The sequence below is a fragment of the Mya arenaria genome, chromosome 3 (genome assembly GCF_026914265.1).
Source record: "Mya arenaria isolate MELC-2E11 chromosome 3, ASM2691426v1".
NCBI lineage: Eukaryota > Metazoa > Mollusca > Bivalvia > Myida > Myidae > Mya > Mya arenaria.
This window is the reverse complement of record NC_069124.1, coordinates 44197688-44218894: the sequence shown is the minus strand read 5'-3', so window position 1 is coordinate 44218894 and position 21207 is coordinate 44197688. Positions and strand designations below refer to the sequence as shown.

Below are 21207 nucleotides of genomic sequence, written 5' to 3'. Positions count from 1 at the left end.
GTCAGTGGAAGTTTTACACATGATGTACGTCACACGGTTACCAGAATTGGCCAGGGCCTTCTGTTCCTCCGCAGCTAACATGGCATTCTGGAAGTACATGTATTAGAAATGTGTTGAATTCAACCTGTACGCATTTATCATTATTTCGCCCCGACGGTGTGGGCAGGGACGGGGGATATAGGGGACTTTGTCAGTGGGTGAATTCTGTCAGTTCAAACGGGTTTACTTTGACTTTGATGTAATTATCAAGTAAAAAAAATACATGGCACTACCACGCAACATTTTATAGTAAAATAACCAAATCCTATGAGATGGTCTGTAAGTCCCCACACAATCATTTAACTTAAACCACATATGTTTTTTCTATGGGGTACATGTTCAACTTTGCGCCTCCTTTAACGTCAAACTTTTGAACCGCCTATGGACAGGCGGGATTTTGTTCGGCCCGGTTAGCACCGGGAATAAATTTGGCCGGAATATGTTTCACAGTATCTTATGTCTACAGTATTTATTTCAGATAATCACTAGCGGCTTTAGAGGGGGAAGGGGGCGCAACCGGCGCACGCTCCCTCTAAAATCTTCCAAGTTTAATTTTTTCATCAGAATGTGGGAAAAAAGATCATAGACGCTCATAATGCACCATTTCCGTCTGTAAATTGTTAAAATTTGCTTGAGGGAGTAACCTATGCAAACAGTTTATGCCATATGTTTTTAGGTTCCGAGGGAGGGGCACATGTCAAAAGTTTGCGCCCCTCAGTTAAGACCCCTCTAACGTCAATTCCTGGGCGCGCCCCTGAGAGTAATACATAAATCAAAAGCATTGACACTGATAAATAAAGAACGAAAGTAAATAATATATGTTTAATTCAATTTAAATAAAGAACAATGCTAACAATAGTATACATTACAGAAATACATTTGGTAAGTAACCAAAAGAATTGTTTCTGTTTTCTGAGTGTTTCTTCTGTTCTCATTGAATCGACCGTGGTAAAAAGATTTTTAATAAAAACGAGTATGGACATTCTAAATACCCTCTGTATTTTATCAAATAAAAAAAATAAAAAAATCCCCAAAAATACTTTAATTAGTATATAAGTATTTGTTGTGACTAAATTTTTTTAAAGAGGGGGCGTGGCCATAGGGTGGGTCATGTCAACGCAACTGCGGCCTGTGTTAAGAAGATTTATGAATACGGTATTTGGCATATATACTCCCAAAGTCAGACGATTTTCTGAAATGCATGTATTATTACGTAAAGTGAAACAAGACATCTGGCTGGGGCGGATCCAGAAATTGAGGAAAGAGAGGGTGTAACGTAGGTGCACAACCTTTTGACATTCGCCCCTTCCTCAGAACCGAATTTAAAATGGTTTGAAATGTTTGAAGGAGGATGTGGTGGACCCCACCCACCACCCCCACCCCCGAAAATCTTTACAATATCTAGTAAAAATGGTGAATTTTGAGTGTATTTTATTTCCGTTTTTTCTGCGATATTGGTAATTTTGAACTGTTTAAGGGCCCTCTTAAATCGACTTATATATCGGATACCTCGAAATTGCGAAAAAAAACTCATGTGAAGAGCAAAAAAAAACACCAACTTGGAAGCTGACTGTTTTGGGCTGAACATGCTGGATCTACTTCATCTATTTTTTGTTTAAATTTTCACCGCATTTTTTTGTTCTAGTACACCGGATGTTGTCAATTTGTCGAATACACTGTGGTTACGTTCAACCAAATTTTATTCTATTATTATTAGAAACGTACTTTTTTTCTGAGGTGTCTCACAGTGGAACGTTCTGCCCATATATGGTGTTGGGTTCGTTGGTCACGGGGAATCAGTGTTATTTGCATGCACATTTGTCAATTGACTATATAACAGAAAATTTATTTAGTGGTCCTTGACCTGCCAAAGTGACTTACCATAAGTCTTCCAATCGGTTTACACATACAGTCGACCTGGTGGGCCGTTTCCGCCATCTTCTCTGACGGGTTTGGCTACAATGGCAACAAATAGCATGTTTTACATCAGATTTTGCGGTTTTAATGCGAAAGGTAACGATTGTAGGCAGTCTTTATGCACCAGTCAATTGTAATCACGCCCCCCCCCCCCCACCCCGATCCGAGAGCGGGGACTTTGACTTTCGGTCAAGCCAATCCCGGGTAAAATCCCCGTCCTGCGGGAAAGCACTGCTGGTAAAATGCCCGTCAAATGCCCCCGTATCCCTGTGTCATCCTGGATAAGGCCCATTCTCCACTATTTTTGGCGCGAAAAGAAACCACCTCATTCACTCGGCACTGCGGGTACACATGGAAGTTAAAACACGGCCCATTCCCCTGCTTTCCCCGGTATACCCCGGACGTGGCGGCCGTGATTACAGTTGACTCGGGTACATTATATCAATTAATTTAAAATAATTCAACAAACAGTAATGTTCTTAACAGTCATCTTTTCATTTTGCACCAAATATTGAATATCATCTATACATACATACAAAACAAATAGTATTTCTTCAAATTCTCCTCAGCCATCGAAAAAAACACATCTGTTATCATTTCAGATACAAATGTATAACTTTTACGAGTTGTCAATTATTATGCTTTTTTGGCAATATTGAGTAAGGATGTGTTTTACTAAATTGTGTAGTTATTGCCTTGATTAAAATACTAAGTGTTACAAAAATGCAAAATTGTTTGTGAACTTACATACTGGACTGGAATGTTTCTTTGGCGCCAACACAGTCACGTCACCACAACAACAACGTCACTATGCGTCATTAAAGATGTGACGTAACAAGTCGCGCAAAATATAACGTTAGTGAAAGGAGAATAAAATATAATTGACCATCAAATTTTATGTGCTTTATGCTATTCAATTTGGAAACAAATAGACACCATTATTTTTTTTGTCTTGGAACTACGTAAATGTCTGGTAACTGGTGCTATAATTTTGCTTACAAAAGATCAGATCGCACTTTTCGTATTTACGGTCAAAAGTTAATGTTTTATCTAATGGTTTAGGAATAATGAATTTTTTGACATAAAACATATTTATTGGACGTAATCAATAAACTGCAATCTGATCTTTCGTAGTGTAGTCTTTAGGCTTACCTGTGATCAGACATTCACGAAAAAATTGGTTTATTCCAACACAAAAAAATAAAAAAAATAAAAAATAAAAAAAAATGTCAAAATAATCAATATGTGAGAGTGCAGCTTATGGTGTTCGATGTACTGTCAAATGACATTTTAATGCCAGAAGGCATGGTTACGAAGTCTTGAGTTCAGACTCAAGTTGCAAATCTTCATATCTCCATTTCACTGTAACTTTGCGGAATGGTACACAATGTATATGTATTCGAAATTGTACAATTCATGTTATTATTCACATTCACTTTTGTTACACGAATCGAATATAGATGATTATTTGTTATTTAATAAACTGCTTTTCTGAGTCTGAGTCTAGACTTGGACATGAAACTGTTCGTTATCATGGCCCCTGCCCCATTGTCGGATTCTCCCGATACACACTACGCCATGCTTCGTTGTCGAAACCTTACATACAATTGATATCGTTGTGTACATAGCATCGAATTACTTACTGATGTATCATATCGCTTACGACACATGCATCTTTCGCAGTTTTTGCATTTTTCCAATGCGAAATATTCTGGGTGTGTCTACCACGTAACATCCAGTAAATCAAGAATAGCGTCGGTATCTTAATCTGTACAAACCACGGGACCTTTACATGCTAAATATATACAGAAATGGGTAAACTTATCTTAGACAACGAACAAAATATTCCTTTAATCATGTCAAACCATGCATTGTCGGCCGCATACTAGCTTGTCCTTATAATTCAAGGCTTGTTTTGAGGAAATACTGTATTTATCGACGTTGGGACCATCTCGTCGGTTATATTTTTGGAATGAAGCGTTAGTAACACTCACATGTTATTATCTTTCTCTACAAATAACTTCAGTCAAAACAGAGTCAAATAATTGGAACCAACCAATATACTTGTTTTGTTTTCACACGAGTATTTAACTTTTCAACTTGCAGACGTCAGCGAATTATTGTTCTTTTACCCATTTCAAACGAATCAACATCAGAAGTCACCGATTGATTTCCAGTAAGTACAGTAATGATATTGTACGAGGCAACTTTTTGAAACCATCATCATCATCATCATCATCATCACCACCACCACCACCACCACCACCATCATCATTATCATCATCATCATCATCATCATCATCATCATCATCATCACCACCACCAACACCATCACCATCATCATCATCATCATCGATACGTTTTACTGTTTTGAGAATTTAGCCGGAATCTAGAATTTAGAATCCCACGTACTCGTCAAACGTTGGCACGCTTTCCGAAAATTTACATTTAACTTTCATTTAGTGGTCAACTTACTTTTTTGTCCAATGAGAAGGCAGTATAAATCAGCGGTAGATATAAAAAAAATGTTAGTGGGAAGTTTACACAATATTATGAAGACCACTAAAAAGTTGCTTATATGTACTTACGCAAAATGAATGGCTATGCTACTGCATCGCATCAAACCATAGCTCGTATACTAAGTACATATTAACAGCTTTAAAAGGGACTCGCTCACGTTTTGGCATTCAATCCCCCCGCCCGGTTTTTCAGCTGAAAACACTTATAATATAACCATTTTTACTTTTTGATACCGACATTGCAGAAAAGAATACACTTAAAGTATAAAGAATATAAAAATAAAGTTTTAGTGGGGAGGGAACCAACGCCGATATAGTCAATGACAAATTAGAAAACTGACAATAAAACCTCACGCCCACAAGAACTTTTACTCAGATGCAAGGTTAACTTAATCTTTTAGCCCTTTATTGAATCGCGTTACTAACGTGGACTCTGAAGACAGTATTTGAACATATGTCAACATTTGTTGGAGGGTTCCAGCCGTCAGTATCTTAGTATTAACACTCCTAATGCACACTTTATTTCGTCATACAAAAATGTGCATTTTATAAAGACATGAGCGAGTCCCCCGCCGTTACATAATATCCTTTTTAGGTATTCAAAACAGAAAATTTCTTTGTTGAAGTGTAAGCACTGCTTGATCACCAAAATCTCTATTTTACGATCAGCGTTGCCAGCAGTGAAATAATATATTTTTGTGTTCAACAATTAGCCTCTATAATAATTATTGAAAAACTTAAAAGTGACACTCTTAATCAAAATCAATACATACACATGTATAACAAACATCAATTTTGACTGAAAAAACTTTCACTACTTACTAAATAATGCATTTATGGAAACTATTAATTACTGATAACAAGATTGTAACCCCGTATTTAATAGCAAAAAGTGCAAAAATATTGAATGATTGGCGAATGCTAAAATATTTACTGTGGTCTACAATAGTCTCATGTAAGGTAGAAATACCATGTTTAATGCTAATTTATTTCTAATTTAACTCGGTATCCTTCATATAAAGAACCATTGTATTCGACATTTATTCATCCTTTTTGGAATATTAAAACAATTGTATTAAGTGTGGTAAATCATATCGGGGAGTAAGAGTGCATCTTTATATAATTGCACTCTAATATTTTAAGTGGCACAATAATGCCGTTGGTATTAAACTTTTGAACTTAAAGACATCGGAGAAATATTTATCCTACACTCATTAAAAACGAAACAACAGCTAAAGGCGTCGATTGATTTCAAGTAAGTGAACATTCGGAACTCCTCGGCCATTTTTTTCAAAAACAACCTCGGATGTATGCAGGTACATCAGTTGAAGTAGTTCGTAAAATTTTGAATTATATCATAAATTAAATGTAGTGTTTTAGAGTTGTATTTATTGATCTAAGTCGAAATTGATTGCCATTGAATTGTATTATTGCAAACATAATTAAGAATCCCAAGAGTTAAGTCACAAAGTTTAACGGCTAAATAAAATTACTACGCGATCTACTTGCAGCGGACTTAAACGTACCACTTTTCGAGTATGTAAACCGTCCAAATACATCCGAGGTTGTTTTCGATAAAATGGCCGAGGAGCTCCGAATGGTAAGTGAAGTAACACAATTTTATTATTTTTAGAACATTCTGGAATACGCACTTTCAGCGAAGGGATGTACGCGGACTTATGCAGTAGAGAAACGTGAATTTCTTACACAATGTAGTGAAAAAAGGGGCTTACAGTTACTCGCTCATGGTTTGTAAAATGTACTTTTTTAATATTGAGTCATTTCTTAACTTAAGTCAATTTCCTAAAATTTTCATATTCACAAACAAAAGTATAAGTGTTTTAACACCAAGTATCAACATTTTTTTTCGGACAGTATTAAGTTATAATACCAGTGAGATACCTAAGTTAGAAATTGGCGTAAGTTAGGACATTGTGTGTATACCACGTGACAAAAAAGTATTTTGTCTATGTATGCCTTTGCTCAATATTTTTTGTCTATGGATGCCTTTGCTCAATGTCTTTTTTGTCTATTGATGCATTTGCTCAATGTCTTTTTGGTGTATTGATGCCTTTGTTCAATGTCGCTTTTTGTCTATTTAGGCCTTTGTTCAATGTCTTTTTTGTCTATTTAATAGTATTTATGCCTTTGCTCAATGTCTTTTTTGTCTATTTATGCCTTTGCTCAATGCCTCTTTTGTCTATTTATGCCTGTTTTCAATGTCTTTTTTTGTCTATTTAGGCCTTTTTTCAACGTCTTTTTTGTCTATTTATGCCTTTGCTCAATGTCTCTTTTGTCTATTAATGCCTTTGTTCAATGTCGGCTTTGTCTGTTTATGCCTGTTCTCAATGTCTTTTTTGTCAATTTATGCCTGTTCTCAATGTCGTTTTTGTCTATTTATGCCTGTTCTCAATGTCTTTTTTGTCTATTTATGCCTTTGTTCAATGTCTTTTTTGTCTATTTATGCATTTTCTCAATGTACTTTTCTGTCTATTTATGCCTCTTCTCAATGTCCTTTTTTGTCTATTAATGCCTTTGCTCAATGTCTTTTTTTTGTCTATTGATGCCTTTGTTTAATATTTTTGTCTATTTATGTCTTTGGTCAATGCCATTTTTCGTCTATTTATGCCTTTGCTCAACGTCTTTTTTGTCTATTGATGCCTTTGCTTAATGTCTTTTTTGTCTATTTATGCCTTTGGTCAATGTCTTTTTTTTCCATTTATGCCTTTATTCAATGTCTTTTTGGTCTATTGATGCCTTTGTTCAATGTCTTTTTTTGTCTATTTATGCCTTTGCTCAATGTCTTTTTGGTCTATTGATGCCTTTGTACAATATTTTTTGTCTATTTATGCCTTTAGCTCAATGTCTTTTTTATCTATTTATGCCTTTGCTCAAAGTTTTTTGTCTATTAATGCCTTTGTTCAATATCTTTTTTGTCTATTTATGCCTTTGTTCAATATCTTTCTTTTGTCTATTGATGCCTATGTTCAATACCTTTTTTGTCAATTTATGTATTTGTTCGATGTTTTTTTTTGTCTATTGATGGCTTTGTTCAATGTCTTTTATATATGTATGCATTTGCTCAATGTCTATACAGCCTTTATTCAGTGTCTTTTCTTTAATGAAATACTTGTTTTATTCATTTCAGATATTTGAAAGATGAGCATCTATCCCATTTTAGCTCTCGTGTGCCTCCTGCTCATCCCTCAAAGCAGCAACGCAAGTCACAATGGCGGCATTTTAGCCAACGGCACAGATGCTAAGCAACTCTACGACGACCTTTTTGTTACCGGCGCATACAATTATCGCGTCAGACCAAGTAGCACTTACCAAACACCAATGAGTATGTTTAGTTATGGTTTGTATAATGCACCAGTCATTTGTAACCACGCCCCCCAGGTCCGGGGAATAGCGGGGACTTTGACTTTCGGTCCAGCCAAGCCCGGACAAAATCTCCGCCCTGCGGGGACGACCTGCTGGTAAAACCCCCGCCAAATGCCCCCGCACCCCAGGGACCCTAGATAAGGCCAATTTCCCGCTATATTTTTCGTGAAGACAAAACCACCGCAGTCACCCGGCACTGCGGGGCAACCTGGAAGGTAAAAACACGGCCCATTTCCTCGGCTATCCCCGGTATACCCCCGGACTTGGGGGGGGGGGGGGGCGTGGTTACAATTGACTGGTGCATAATATGGTGACATATTTCTTTCATGAGATAACATGATAACGTTCGCGAATTGTTTTTTTAACCACTTAATTTTCGCGAAATGTTTTAGTGGTTGTTATTATATTTTGTTCTGATGAAAGCCTACAACGGCTGACTGGACTGCTCATTGACCAAAATCAATGTAAAGTCGGATTTGGAAAAAAACGCTGCTGTCGCATTTGGCACAGTATAATGTGTCTGAAACCTTTCGAACAACAGGATACATATTATCGAATTGGACAGATGAATTTCTTGTTTGGAATGCCTCAGATTACAAGGGCTTGGATTACATGCAATGGCCACAGGTCTGTAAATCAATGGATATATTATTCAGAACTTTGTTTACGTTTACAACGGTGTTAAAAACATGGTTGTTAACTTTAAAGGTGAACTATTTTATGATGTGTTCATGTTATGAAGAAAAAGCAACAAAAACATGTGAAACAGTTGTCTCAAATCGTGTTAGCAACCCTGCAGGTCATAATAAAATCCATTAAAGTTCCAGTGCAGTAACGGTTTTAAACTTAACACTGATGACGTTGTCATCGTCATTAGGTTTAAGAAAGTGAATTTTATTACAAATATTGTGAAATATAGAAATTATTTATTGAAGAGTGATTGTTTGTGTGAATGTTTTGTTGTTTTTTAAATTGGGGAAAATTCTTGAAATGTGAATCATTAAGTATGACTAAAAGTAAAGGCAAGATAATTTTTTAAAATTTCAATTCATAATTGTGTCGATTTTTCAGAACTTTATTTATAGTTAACACGGTCGTTAACCTCAATTTTGACGTCGTTAACTTCATTTTTCTTTACTTTAGGAATGAATTGCGGGATTGATGCCATTATCGGGGTATGAACGCAGTTGGGTCGGTTAAAGTGTGTGGAAAGACACCACGTGTACGCGTACTTTGACCAGCCCAATTGTGTTCATATCCCGATAAGTGCATCAATCCCGCAATTTATTACTTCAACTTCCATTCCTTAAATGAACTGCATTTCGGCAATTGCGGTTACCATTTGACCCCGAGTGCAAAATAAAACTAAACATCATTGATGTTGATAGCAAATCTTTGAATTTCAAAGAGATGTTTGGCATCCCAATTTGATCTTGTTTACTTAATTTATATCAGATCGATAAACATCAGCGACTCGTTGTCTTTCAAAAATACATTTGGCATTCCGATTGGAGCATGTGCACTGAATTAACATAACCATCATTGATGTTTATAGCGATCCGTTGTCTTTCAAAAATATATTTAGCATTCCAGTTAAACATTGTTACCATCATTGATGTTGATAGCGAATATATGTCTTTCAGGAAGATATTTGGCATCCCGATTTGACCTTGACGAATTCTTTTGAAGACTACAAACAGGTTGGAGACGATAAGCTGTTGGTAGAAAGCTGGTCGGACGGAACTGTGTATTGGTTCCCATTTCAGGTAAATGTACGCTTGATCCAGAGCAGGTATTCCTGGATTGTCCGCAGTTTAAACAAATCAAAAGGAAAGAAAGAAAGAAAGAAAGAAAGAAAGAAAGAAAGAAAGAAAGAAAGAAAGAAAGAAAGAAAGAAAGAAAGAAAGAACGCTCGTTCACAGCTATACATTCTAGGATATAGATAACAATTGTCATTCAAACACTATTTAAAATATTAAAACCACTAGCGAGTACGGGGCACACCCGCCCCTTCCCCCTAAAATCGTCCAAGTTTACTTTGAATTTCAATACAGGAGAAATAAAGTAATAAAATACGCCCAAATGCACCATTTCAGACTAGAAATGTTTAGTTTTTCTTTGGGGAGTAATCCCACCTCCTCAACACTTTAAACCAAATCAAATTCGTATCGGAGGGATGGGCGCAAGTCAAAATATTACGACCCTAAGTCAAATCCTGGATCAGCCCTTGTAAAATTTAAGAAACCCCTTATTCTTGCTTCTTGTACACTTCTTTTTAAACTCACCACCAGAACCTACACGAATACAAATCATACTGTTTGGAATAATGACAATGGTTATATGGTTCATCATCACCATATTTTTTTTCTAACGGTTTGTTTCAAATATTTATATGAAAAACTACAGAAACAAGCTCAGTAGCCGAAAGTTTAAACATAAACCCCGTTTAATGGGGCACAGGGTAAACACCAAAGACATAGAACACAAATCAAACAATCAGAAACATGAAACAACAGCACATAACATAAACAAAACTCCAAAAACAACACGGTACATATATACTTATATTCGATATAAAAACTATGTAAACCCCAAGTACTTCTATGTCTAGGGATCTCAACTAAATTTGCAGACGAAGGAATGCAATTAAGAGTATTTAATGCATCATCGTTTCAAACATATGATGCAGTTATTGTTTGAAACTATGGACATCACCCAGTCTGCCTTAGCAAAAAAAAAGGTTTAAAACTGTGTGATCATAGAGTTTCATAATGAAACGCATCATTGTACTAAAACTGGGAACAAACAAAGAAAACATTATTAAAAATAAAAACAACATATATTTTCTAAAAACTTCATCCAAATGATTACTTAAGTTACGTAAAATTTGAAAGAAAGAGACGTCACACGCTGGAACATTCCTAGCAAGCCAAGAATAGATAACACGAATCTACAAAATTTTAATAAATTCAAAGCACCTAATCTTAGTTATGTAAGGACGCTATATTCAACTATATATTTTTATGAGGAATTAATCATCAAAAACAAACTCTTTCTCGTAGGTTTTCGAGTCAACATGTCCCTTAGATATAACCTACTTCCCGTTTGATGAACAAACATGCAAATTAAAGCTCGAGGCCTACAGCTACACACAGTACGAGGTAAGCATCATTTACTTGCTGTAACAGGTGAGAAATCACGTGACTTGAAAGGGGTTCTCACATGGGTCACCACGAACCAAAATTTGTAGAACGATGCAACGCTGAAATTCTGGCCACGGATTGCATCATTGAACTACAAGTAAGTCTAAACTATTTCACACGTGTAGAAGCAGAAAAAACAATGTATTTTATAGGCTAAGAAATAAGTTCGTATATTTCCGTCGAAATTGTATTTTTTAGAAATGAAAGTTAATTACTTGTTTGTTTACATCGGTTGTGACCCGTCGTAACCCATGTGAGAACCCCTTTAAAGTCACGTGATTCTACACCCTGTATAACAACCAATCAACGGGAATATGTATCGAGCTGTTAATGCGTAGGGTATATTTTGACCATTCTTGGTTGTAGGTGGTCTCCTTTATTGTTTCTTGTACAAAATTGAAATATATGTACAGGGACTACTAACTGGAAACAAAAAATAGTTTGGTTACATTATTATATTATCATTACGTCACATTGACATATTGATTGGGAGAAACCAGATTTTGTTTGTTTTCGGTTGCCCGAAAATTTCAGACGATTTCTTTATCGACTGTTCTTTTAATTTTACCTTATTTTGGTCGAATATCAGTATTTTTTTAACTGAAAAGTGCAGTAAATGTACCCCGACAAAATTGCAAAAATGCTCACCTTATTCCGACTGGCTGCTACCTTTGATATTTTAACTCGGAGCTGAGGTCGGCCATCTTGTGAATGGCATTAGCAAGGTCAAATGAAGACTGTCATCTTGTGTATGCCTTTAGCAAGGTCAAATGAAGTCGGCTATCTTGTGTATGCCCTTAGCAAGGTCAAATGAAGTCGGCCATCTTGTTTATGCCTTTAGCAAGGTCAAATGAAGTCGGCCATCTTTTGTATGCCTCTACCAAGGTCAAATGAAGTCGGCCATCCTGTGTATGGCCCTAGCAATGTCAAATGAAGTCGGCCATCTTGTTTATGCCCTTAGCAGGGTCAAATGAAGTCTGCCATCTTGTGTATGCCTTTAGCAAGGTCAATTGAAGTCGGCCATCTTTTGTATGCCTCTACCAAGGCCAAATGAGGTCAGCCATCTTGTGTATGTCCCTACCAAGGTCAAATGAAGTTGGCCATCTTGTGTATGTCCCGGGTCAGAAAAAAAGGATGATGGCCTTGCAAAACGTTTTTTCTTATCAATATGAAAATGATTTTCAGACAAAACCTTACTAAAACAATAAAGATCCCGACTTACCGACCTTGGGACTTTTTGGAAGTGTAAGTGGAAACGGGCACTCGTTTCGGGGGCGTTTTTGTCCAGTAATTACATACTGCGACAACTGTTTTTTTTTATACTTTTAATTCCAGCTAAACGTGACGTCTAGGGGACTGGGTGTTAATATTGATGAATTCGAAAGAAGTTCAAGCTGGGATGTAACTGAAGTTTCCTGGGAGACGGATGCTGATGCATATGGGCCAAATGTTATTTTTTCGATCACAATGAAGAGGAAACCACTCTTTATCATTCAAACCATCGTGTTTCCAATCATCGCGTGCGCACTGCTGAATACCTGCGTGTTCGTTCTTCCGGTTGAGAGTGGGGAGCGATCTGGCTTCGCCGTCACCATGTTTCTAGCTCTGGCCGTCTTTCTAACGATCGTTTCCACAACACTTCCAGCTAATTCGGATACAGTTGCTGTTTTCTCCGTGTATCTAATTATTCAAACGACGGCAAGCGTATTAATAACCGTTATAGCAAACCTATCGATACGACTTAGCATCTTGAGTGATCCGATTCCAAAGTGGCTTAACAAAGGGATGAACCGCACAAGATTGTTGCTCACTTGCAAGACTTGCAAAAAGCGAGCACCTACTTCCGAGGTCCACCCATTTGATGCCGAGAGCGGAGATGTTCCGAAGAAGTCAGTCGATTACGAGCCAGCTGACGCGGAGTTTCGTGATTACACATGGAAAGATGTGATTCATTTGCTAGATATTGGATGCTTCATATTCTTTATCACACTGATTCTTTTATCGTCCATCATATGCTTGTCATTTGCATATGCTGGGAAGTAAACTCTTCGATGATGTATATCAATTAAAGCGCTGAAACGGTGAAAGGCTGTAGGCGCGATAAGCTTGAATTTACTTTATTACAATTCTGTTCACATGCAACAAAATCCAAAATAACATTTTGAGTGGCCTCAAACTGTAACCGATAAGTACCGGTCATTATCTAAGAATAGGTTATGTTAATTGATGTTTTTTATACAATAAGCTAGTTTCATAAGGCCTAAAAAATACATTTGGTTCGAGTTACCCGACCCTGCCTACGGAATAGGCGCCGTTACCTTACCGTTTTAATAGTCCGTTTGAAAAAAATATGAATATATATATATATATATATATATATATATATATATATATATAAATATATATATATATATATATATATATATAAACCTTAAATGCTTACTCAGAAGATAACTTTATCAAAATTCCGCTATGATGAAAATGACATGTTTATATAAACCTAATAAAAAAAGCCTACCTCCCCTACCTACTTTTGAAAAGGATGTAACCCTAACCAAACAATTATTTTTTTAGGCCTAACAATAACTGATATACCTATTTGTGATAGGATATAAGAACATTCCTTTCATCTTGCAAGTGTAGTAAGTGATTTAAGACATGGTCTTTTAGTCAACACATCTAGATTTTCTACGTAAATATATTATAAAAATCTATTCCCATCGGTTCTTCACACAAGATTCTTCGGCTTGCTTTCAGATTCTCATTAACATTCTTATGAACGTATTTAAATAAAGTGATATTTTGGTTCGCACTATTTTAAGCCTCATAACATCATACGTCCCATTTTGTAACCTTGGCGCATTCATTTATTTAACATGTTATGTTAAAAGTAGATCTGACGATACCTGATTTCGATTTGTGCTACTAAAGTCTGTAGGCTAAATTCTAAATTTTGTCCATCTTCTGTTACTTAACTGTTTCGAATAACAATCATTAATGCTTTTCAAACAAACAAATGTTTTTGCCTTAAAGCTGCACTATCACAGATTAACCGTTTTGACTTAACTTATTTCTTTGTATTGGAATGAGCCAATTTTTGCAAAAATATCTGAAAACCAATGATTTAAGACTGTTGACAAAATATCGGAACGAAGTTTTTCTTGTTTACTTCAAAACTTTATGTTTTATTGCTAAAAGCGTTTATGACGCTTTTAGTAAAATGTATAAAAAATATTTTTTGAACATAAATATGAAGAACTGCTATCTGATTGTTGTCAGCAGTCTTATATCACTGGTTTCCATGCATTCTCGCAAAAATTGGCTTGTTCAAAGACAAAAACATAAAGGTTGTTAAATCGTTCAATCTGTGAGAGTGGAGATTTTTACAACAATACTGTACTTTATTAACTTGTAATCATAAAATCATATATTTTTTTGCGCTTTGCATGTGCAAAACATTGACAAATATTTAATTTCGTGTGTTTAGACGATCTACTTCTGTATAAGTCTCAATTATCATTTGTTTTGTTCTGCTTTGGTTCTTTCATCGGGCTCGACATGTCACCTGTTGGTTCAGGTTTAGAGGGATCGATCGAATAGTCTTCGATCGATTAGCTGCTGTCGATGCTATATTTTGGTTTCGAACGTCAGTTGATCGCGAGTTGGTACCGTAGTCTGCTCTGGAGTATTTAAAGAGCTTTTGTATGGGGTGTCAATCTGAATTTGGTTTTCTGAGGAGAGGACTACTCAAATTTGTACAGAAAATGCTTCAATTGATGATGAATGATTGCAGACTTTTAACTGACACTCAAAACGTTATAGTTTGTTATTTTACGTTCAGAAACTTAAGGACATTTCTTATGTTAATAAATTTATCAATTTCTAGCAATAAACATTCGATCTTTATTCTGTTTTGCTACGATAATCACACCCAAGGCTCCCGAGATGATGTAGTATATGAGCTTAACAAGCTATCACCATTTGTGAGCTTAACAAGCTATCATCTTCAACTATATGCTACAATAATGTTTATATGTGAGCTTAACAAGCTATCACCTCCAACTATATGCTACAATAATGTGAACTTGTGAGCTTAACAAGCTATCACCTTCAACTATATGCTACAATAATGTGTACTTGTGAGCTTAACAAGCTATCACCTTCAAATATATGCTACAATAATGTGTATTTGTAAGCTTAACAAGCTATCACCTTCAACTATATGCTACAATAATGTTTATATGTGAGCTTAACAAGCTATCACCTTCAACTATATGCTACAATAATGTGTACTTGTGAGCTTAACAAGCTTTCACCTTCAACTATATGCTACAATAATGTGAACTTGTAAGCTTAACAAGCTATCACCTTCAACTATATGCTACAATAATGTGTATTTGTGAGCTTAACAAGCTATCACCTTCAACTATATGCTACAATAATGTGAACTTGTGAGCTTAACAAGCTATCACCTTCAACTATATGCTACAATAATGTGTATTTGTGAGCTTAACAAGCTATCATCTTCAACTATATGCTACAATAATGTGAACTTGTGAGCTTAACAAGCTATCACCTCCAACTATATTCTACAATAATGTGTATTTGTCAGTTTAACAAGCTATCACCTTCAACTATATGCTACAATAATGTGAACTTGTGAGCTTAACAAGCTATCACTTCAACCATATGCTATAATAATGCGAACATGTGCGCTTCACAAGCTATCCTTTTACACAATTTTAAAGCAATGTGAACTTGTGAGTTTAACCACGACCACCTTAAAAAAAACTTTATGTGAACTTATGAGCTTAACAAGATATCCCCTTCAACAATATTACAGCAATGTAAACTTGTGAGCATAACAAACAATCGCCTTAAACAAGTTTAGATAAATGTGAACTTTGTGCTTAACAAGCCATCACCTTTAAAAATATTAAAGCAATTTGAACTTTGTGCTTAACAAACCATCACCTTTAACAATGTTAAAGGAGTGTGAACTTTTGTGCTTAACAAACCATCACCTTAAACAATGTTAAAGGAGTGTGAACTTTTGTGCTTAACAAACCATCACCTTTAACAATGTTAAAGGAGTGTGAACTTTTGTGCTTAACAAGCCATCACCTTCAACAATATTAAAGCAATGTGAACTTTTGTGCTTAACAAACCAACACCTTTAACAATGTTAAAGGAGTGTGAACCTTTGTGCTAAACAAACCATCAACTTCAACAATATTAAAGCAATGTGAACTTTTGTGCTTAACAAACCATCACTTTTAACAATGTGAAAGGAGTGTGAACTTTTGTGCTTAACAAGCCATCACCTTTAACAATATTAAAGCAATGTGAACTTTTGTGCTAAACAAACCATCACCTTCAACAATATTAAAGCAATGTGAACTTTGTGCTTAACAAGCCATCACCTTCAACAATATTAAAGCAATGTGAACTTTGTGCTAAACAGACCATCACCTTCAACAATATTAAAGCAATGTAACCTTTTGTGCTTAACAAACCATCACCTTCAAAAATATTAAAGCAATGTGAACTTTGTGCTTAACAAACCATCACCTTCAACAATATTAAAACAATGTGAACTTTGTCCTTAACAGACCATCACCTTCAACAATATTACAGCAATGTAAACTTTTGTGCTTAACAAACCATCACCTTCAACAATATTAAAGCAATGTGAACTTTGTGCTTAACAAGCCATCACCTTCAACAATATTAAAGCAATGTAACCTTTTGTCCTTAACAATCCATCACCTTCAACAATATTAAAACAATGTGAACTTTGTGCTTAACAAGCCATCACCTTCAACAATATTACAGCAATGTAAACTTTTGTGCTTAACAAACCATCACCTTCAACAATATTACAGCAATGTAAACTTTTGTGCTTAACAAACCATCACCTTCAACAATATTAAAGCAATGTGAACTTTGTCCTTAACAGACCATCACCTTCAACAATATTACAGCAATGTAAACTTTTGTGCTTAACAAACCATCACCTTCAACAATATTAAAACAATGTGAACTTTGTGCTTAACAAGCCATCACCTTCAACAATATTACAGCAATGTAAACTTTTGTGCTTAACAAACCATCACCTTCAACAATATTACAGCAATGTAAACTTTTGTGCTTAACAAACCATCACCTTCAACAATATTAAAGCAATGTGAACTTTGTCCTTAACAAGCCATCACCTTCAACAATATTAAAACAATGTAACCTTTTGTCCTTAACAAGCCATCACCTTCAACAATATTAAAGCAATGTGAACTTTTGTCCTTAACAAGCCATCACCTTCAACAATCTTAAAGGAATGTGGACTTTGTGCTTAACAAACCATCACCTTCAACAATATTAAAGCAATGTAAACTTTGTGCTAAACAGACCATCACCTTCAACAATATTAAAGGAATGTGAACTTTGTGCTAAACAAACCATCACCTTCAACAATATTAAAGCAATGTGAACTTTGTGCTTAACAAACCATCACCTTCAACAATATTAAAGCAATGTAAACTTTGTGCTAAACAGACCATCACCTTCAACAATATTAAAGGAATGTGAACTTTTGTGCTAAACAAACCATCACCTTCAACAATATTAAAGCAATGTGAACTTTTGTCCTTAACAATCCATCACCTTCAACAATATTAAAGCAATGTAACCTTTTGTCCTTAACAATCCATCACCTTCAACAATATTAAAGTAATGTGAACTTTTGTCCTTAACAGACCATCACCTTCAACAATATTAAAGTAATGTAACCTTTTGTCCTTAACAAGCCATCACCTTTAACAATATTAAAGCAATGTGAACTTTTGTGTTAAACAGACCATCACCTTCAACAATATTAAAGTAATGTAACCTTTTGTCCTTAACAGACCATCACCTTCAACAATATTAAAGTAATGTAACCTTTTGTCCTTAACAAGCCATCACCTTCAACAATATTAAAGCAATGTGAACTTTTGTGTTAAACAGACCATCACCTTCAACAATATTAAAGCAATGTGAACTTTGTGCTCAACAAGCCATCACCTTCAACAATATTAAAGCAATGTAAACTTTTGTCCTTAACAAGCCATCACCTTCAACAATATTAAAGCAATGTGAACTTTGTCCTTAACAAGCCATCACCTTCAACAATATTACAGCAATGTAAACTTTTGTGCTTAACAAACCATCACCTTCAACAACATTAAAGCAATGTAAACTTTTGTCCTTAACAAGCCATCACCTTCAACAATATTAAAGTAATGTAACCTTTTGTCCTTAACAAGCCATCACTTTCAACAATATTAAAGCAATGTGAACTTTGTGCTTAACAAGCCATCACCTTCAACAATATTAAAGTAATGTAACCTTTTGTCCTTAACAAGCCATCACTTTCAACAATATTAAAGCAATGTAAACCTTTGTCCTTAACAAGCCATCACCTTCAACAATATTGAAGCAATGTAACCTTTTGTGCTTAACAAGCCATCACCTTCAACAATATTACAGCAATGTAAACTTTTGTGCTTAACAAACCATCACCTTCAACAACATTAAAGCAATGTAAACTTCTGTCCTTAACAAGCCATCACCTTCAACAATATTAAAGCAATGTGAACTTTTGTCCTTAACAAGCCATCACCTTCAACAATATTAAAGTAATGTAACCTTTTGTCCTTAACAAGCCATCACCTTCAACAATATTAAAGTAATGTAACCTTTTGTCCTTAACAAGCCATCACTTTCAACAATATTAAAGCAATATAAACCTTTGTCCTTAACAAGCCATCACCTTCAACAATATTGAAGCAATGTAACCTTTTGTGCTTAACAAGCCATCACCTTCAGCAATATTAAAGCAATGTAAACCTTTGTCCTTAACAAGCCATCACCTTCAACAATATTAAAGCAATGTAACCTTTTGTGCTTAACAAGCCATCACCTTCAATAATATTAAAGCAATGTTAACCGTTGTCCTTAACAAGCCATCACCTTCATCAATATTAAAGCAATGTAACCTTTTGTGCTTAACAGACCATCACCTTTAACAATATTAAAGCAATGTGAACTTTGTCCTTGACAAGCCATCACCTTCAACAATATTAAAGCAATGTAAACCTTTGTCCTTAACAAGCCATCACCTTCAACAATATTGAAGCAATGTAACCTTTATTGCTTAACAAGCCATCACCTTCAACAATATTAAAGCAATGTAAACCTTTGTCCTTAACAAGCCATCACCTTCAACAATATTAAAGCAATGTAACCTTTTGTGCTTAACAAGCCATCACCTTCAACAATATTAAAGCAATGTAAACCGTTGTCCTTAACAAGCCATCACCTTCAACAATATTAAAGCAATGTAACCTTTTGTGCTTAACAGACTATCACCTTTAACAATATTTAAGCAATGTGAACTTTGTCCTTGACAAGCCATCACCTTCAACAATATTAAAGCAATGTAACCTTTTGTCCTTAACAAGCCGTCACCTTCAACAATATTAAAGTAATGTGAACTTTGTACTTAACAAGCCATCACCTTCAACAATATTAAAGCAATGTGACCTTTTGTGCTTAACAGACCATCACCTTTAACAATATTTAAGCAATGTGAACTTTGTCCTTGACAAGCCATCACCTTCAACAATATTAAAGCAATGTAACCTTTTGTCCTTAACAAGCCGTCACCTTCAACAATATTAAAGCAATGTAACCTTTTGTGCTTAACAGACTATCACCTTTAACAATATTTAAGCAATGTGAACTTTGTCCTTGACAAGCCATCACCTTCAACAATATTAAAGCAATGTAACCTTTTGTCCTTAACAAGCCGTCACCTTCAACAATATTAAAGCAATGTAAACCTTTGTCCTTAACAAGCCATCACCTTCAACAATATTAAAGCAATGTGACCTTTTGTGCTTAACAGACCATCACCTTTAACAATATTTAAGCAATGTAAACCTTTGTCCTTAACAAGCCATCACCTTCAACAATATTAAAGCAATGTAACCTTTTGTGCTTAACAGACCATCACCTTTAACAATATTTAAGCAATGTAAACCTTTGTCCTTAACAAGCCATCACCTTCAACAATATTAAAGCAATGTAACATTCTGTCCTTAACAAGCCATCACCTTCAACAATATTAAAGCAATGTAAAACTTTGTCCTTAACAAGCCATCACCTTCAACAATATTAAAGCAATGTAACCTTTTGTGCTTAACAGACCATCACCTTTAACAATATTTAAGCAATGTGAACTTTGTCCTTGACAAGCCATCACCTTCAACAATGTTAAAGGAGTGTGAACTTTTGTGCTTAACAAGCCATCACCTTCAACAATATTAAAGCAATGTAAACTTTTGTGCTAAACAGTCCATCACCTTCAACAATATTAAAGCAATGTGAACTTTTGTGCTTAACCAGCCATCACCTTCAACAATATTATAGCAATGTAACCTTTTGTGCTTAACAAACCATCACCTTCAACAATATTAAAGCAATGTAACCTTTTGTCCTTAACAAGCCATCACCTTCAACAATATTAAAGCAATGTGAACTTTGTCCTTAACAAGCCATCACCTTCAACAATATTAAAGCAATGTAAACTTTTGTCCTTAACAAGCCATCACCTTCAACAATATTAAAACAATGTGAACTTTGTGCTAAACAGACCATCACCTTCAACAATATTAAAGCAATGTGAACTTTTTTACTTAACAAACCATCACTTTCAACAATATTAAAGCAATGTAACCTTTTGTTCTTAACAAGCCATCACCTTCAACAATATTAAAACAAAAAGAACTTTGTGCTAAACAAACCATCACCTTCAACAATATTAAAGCAATGTGAACTTTTGTGTTAAACAGACCATCACCTTCAACAATATTAAAGCAATGTAACCTTTTGTCCTTAACAAGCCATCACCTTCAACAATATTAAAGCAATGTGAACTTTGTACTTAACAAGCCATCACCTTCAACAATATTAAAGCAATGTGAACTTTTGTGCTTAACAAGCCATCACCTTTAACAATATTAAAGCAATGTGAACTTTGTGCTTAACAAGCAATCACCTTCAACAATATTAAAGCAATGTGAACTTTTGTGCTTAACCAGCCATCA

At 35.2% G+C, this 21207-nt stretch overlaps 1 protein-coding gene across 1 annotated transcript; it reads left to right on the top strand.

The window, feature by feature from the left end:
• Window positions 1–7634: 7634 nt before the first annotated feature.
• Window positions 7635–13105, top strand: LOC128226042 (neuronal acetylcholine receptor subunit alpha-3-like). The gene is made up of 5 exons (XM_052935940.1): window positions 7635–7818; window positions 8401–8486; window positions 9503–9625; window positions 10922–11020; window positions 12398–13105. Exons 1-5 carry the CDS (start codon window positions 7635–7637, stop codon window positions 13103–13105), a joined length of 1200 nt encoding a protein of 399 aa, XP_052791900.1.
• Window positions 13106–21207: the final 8102 nt, after the last annotated feature.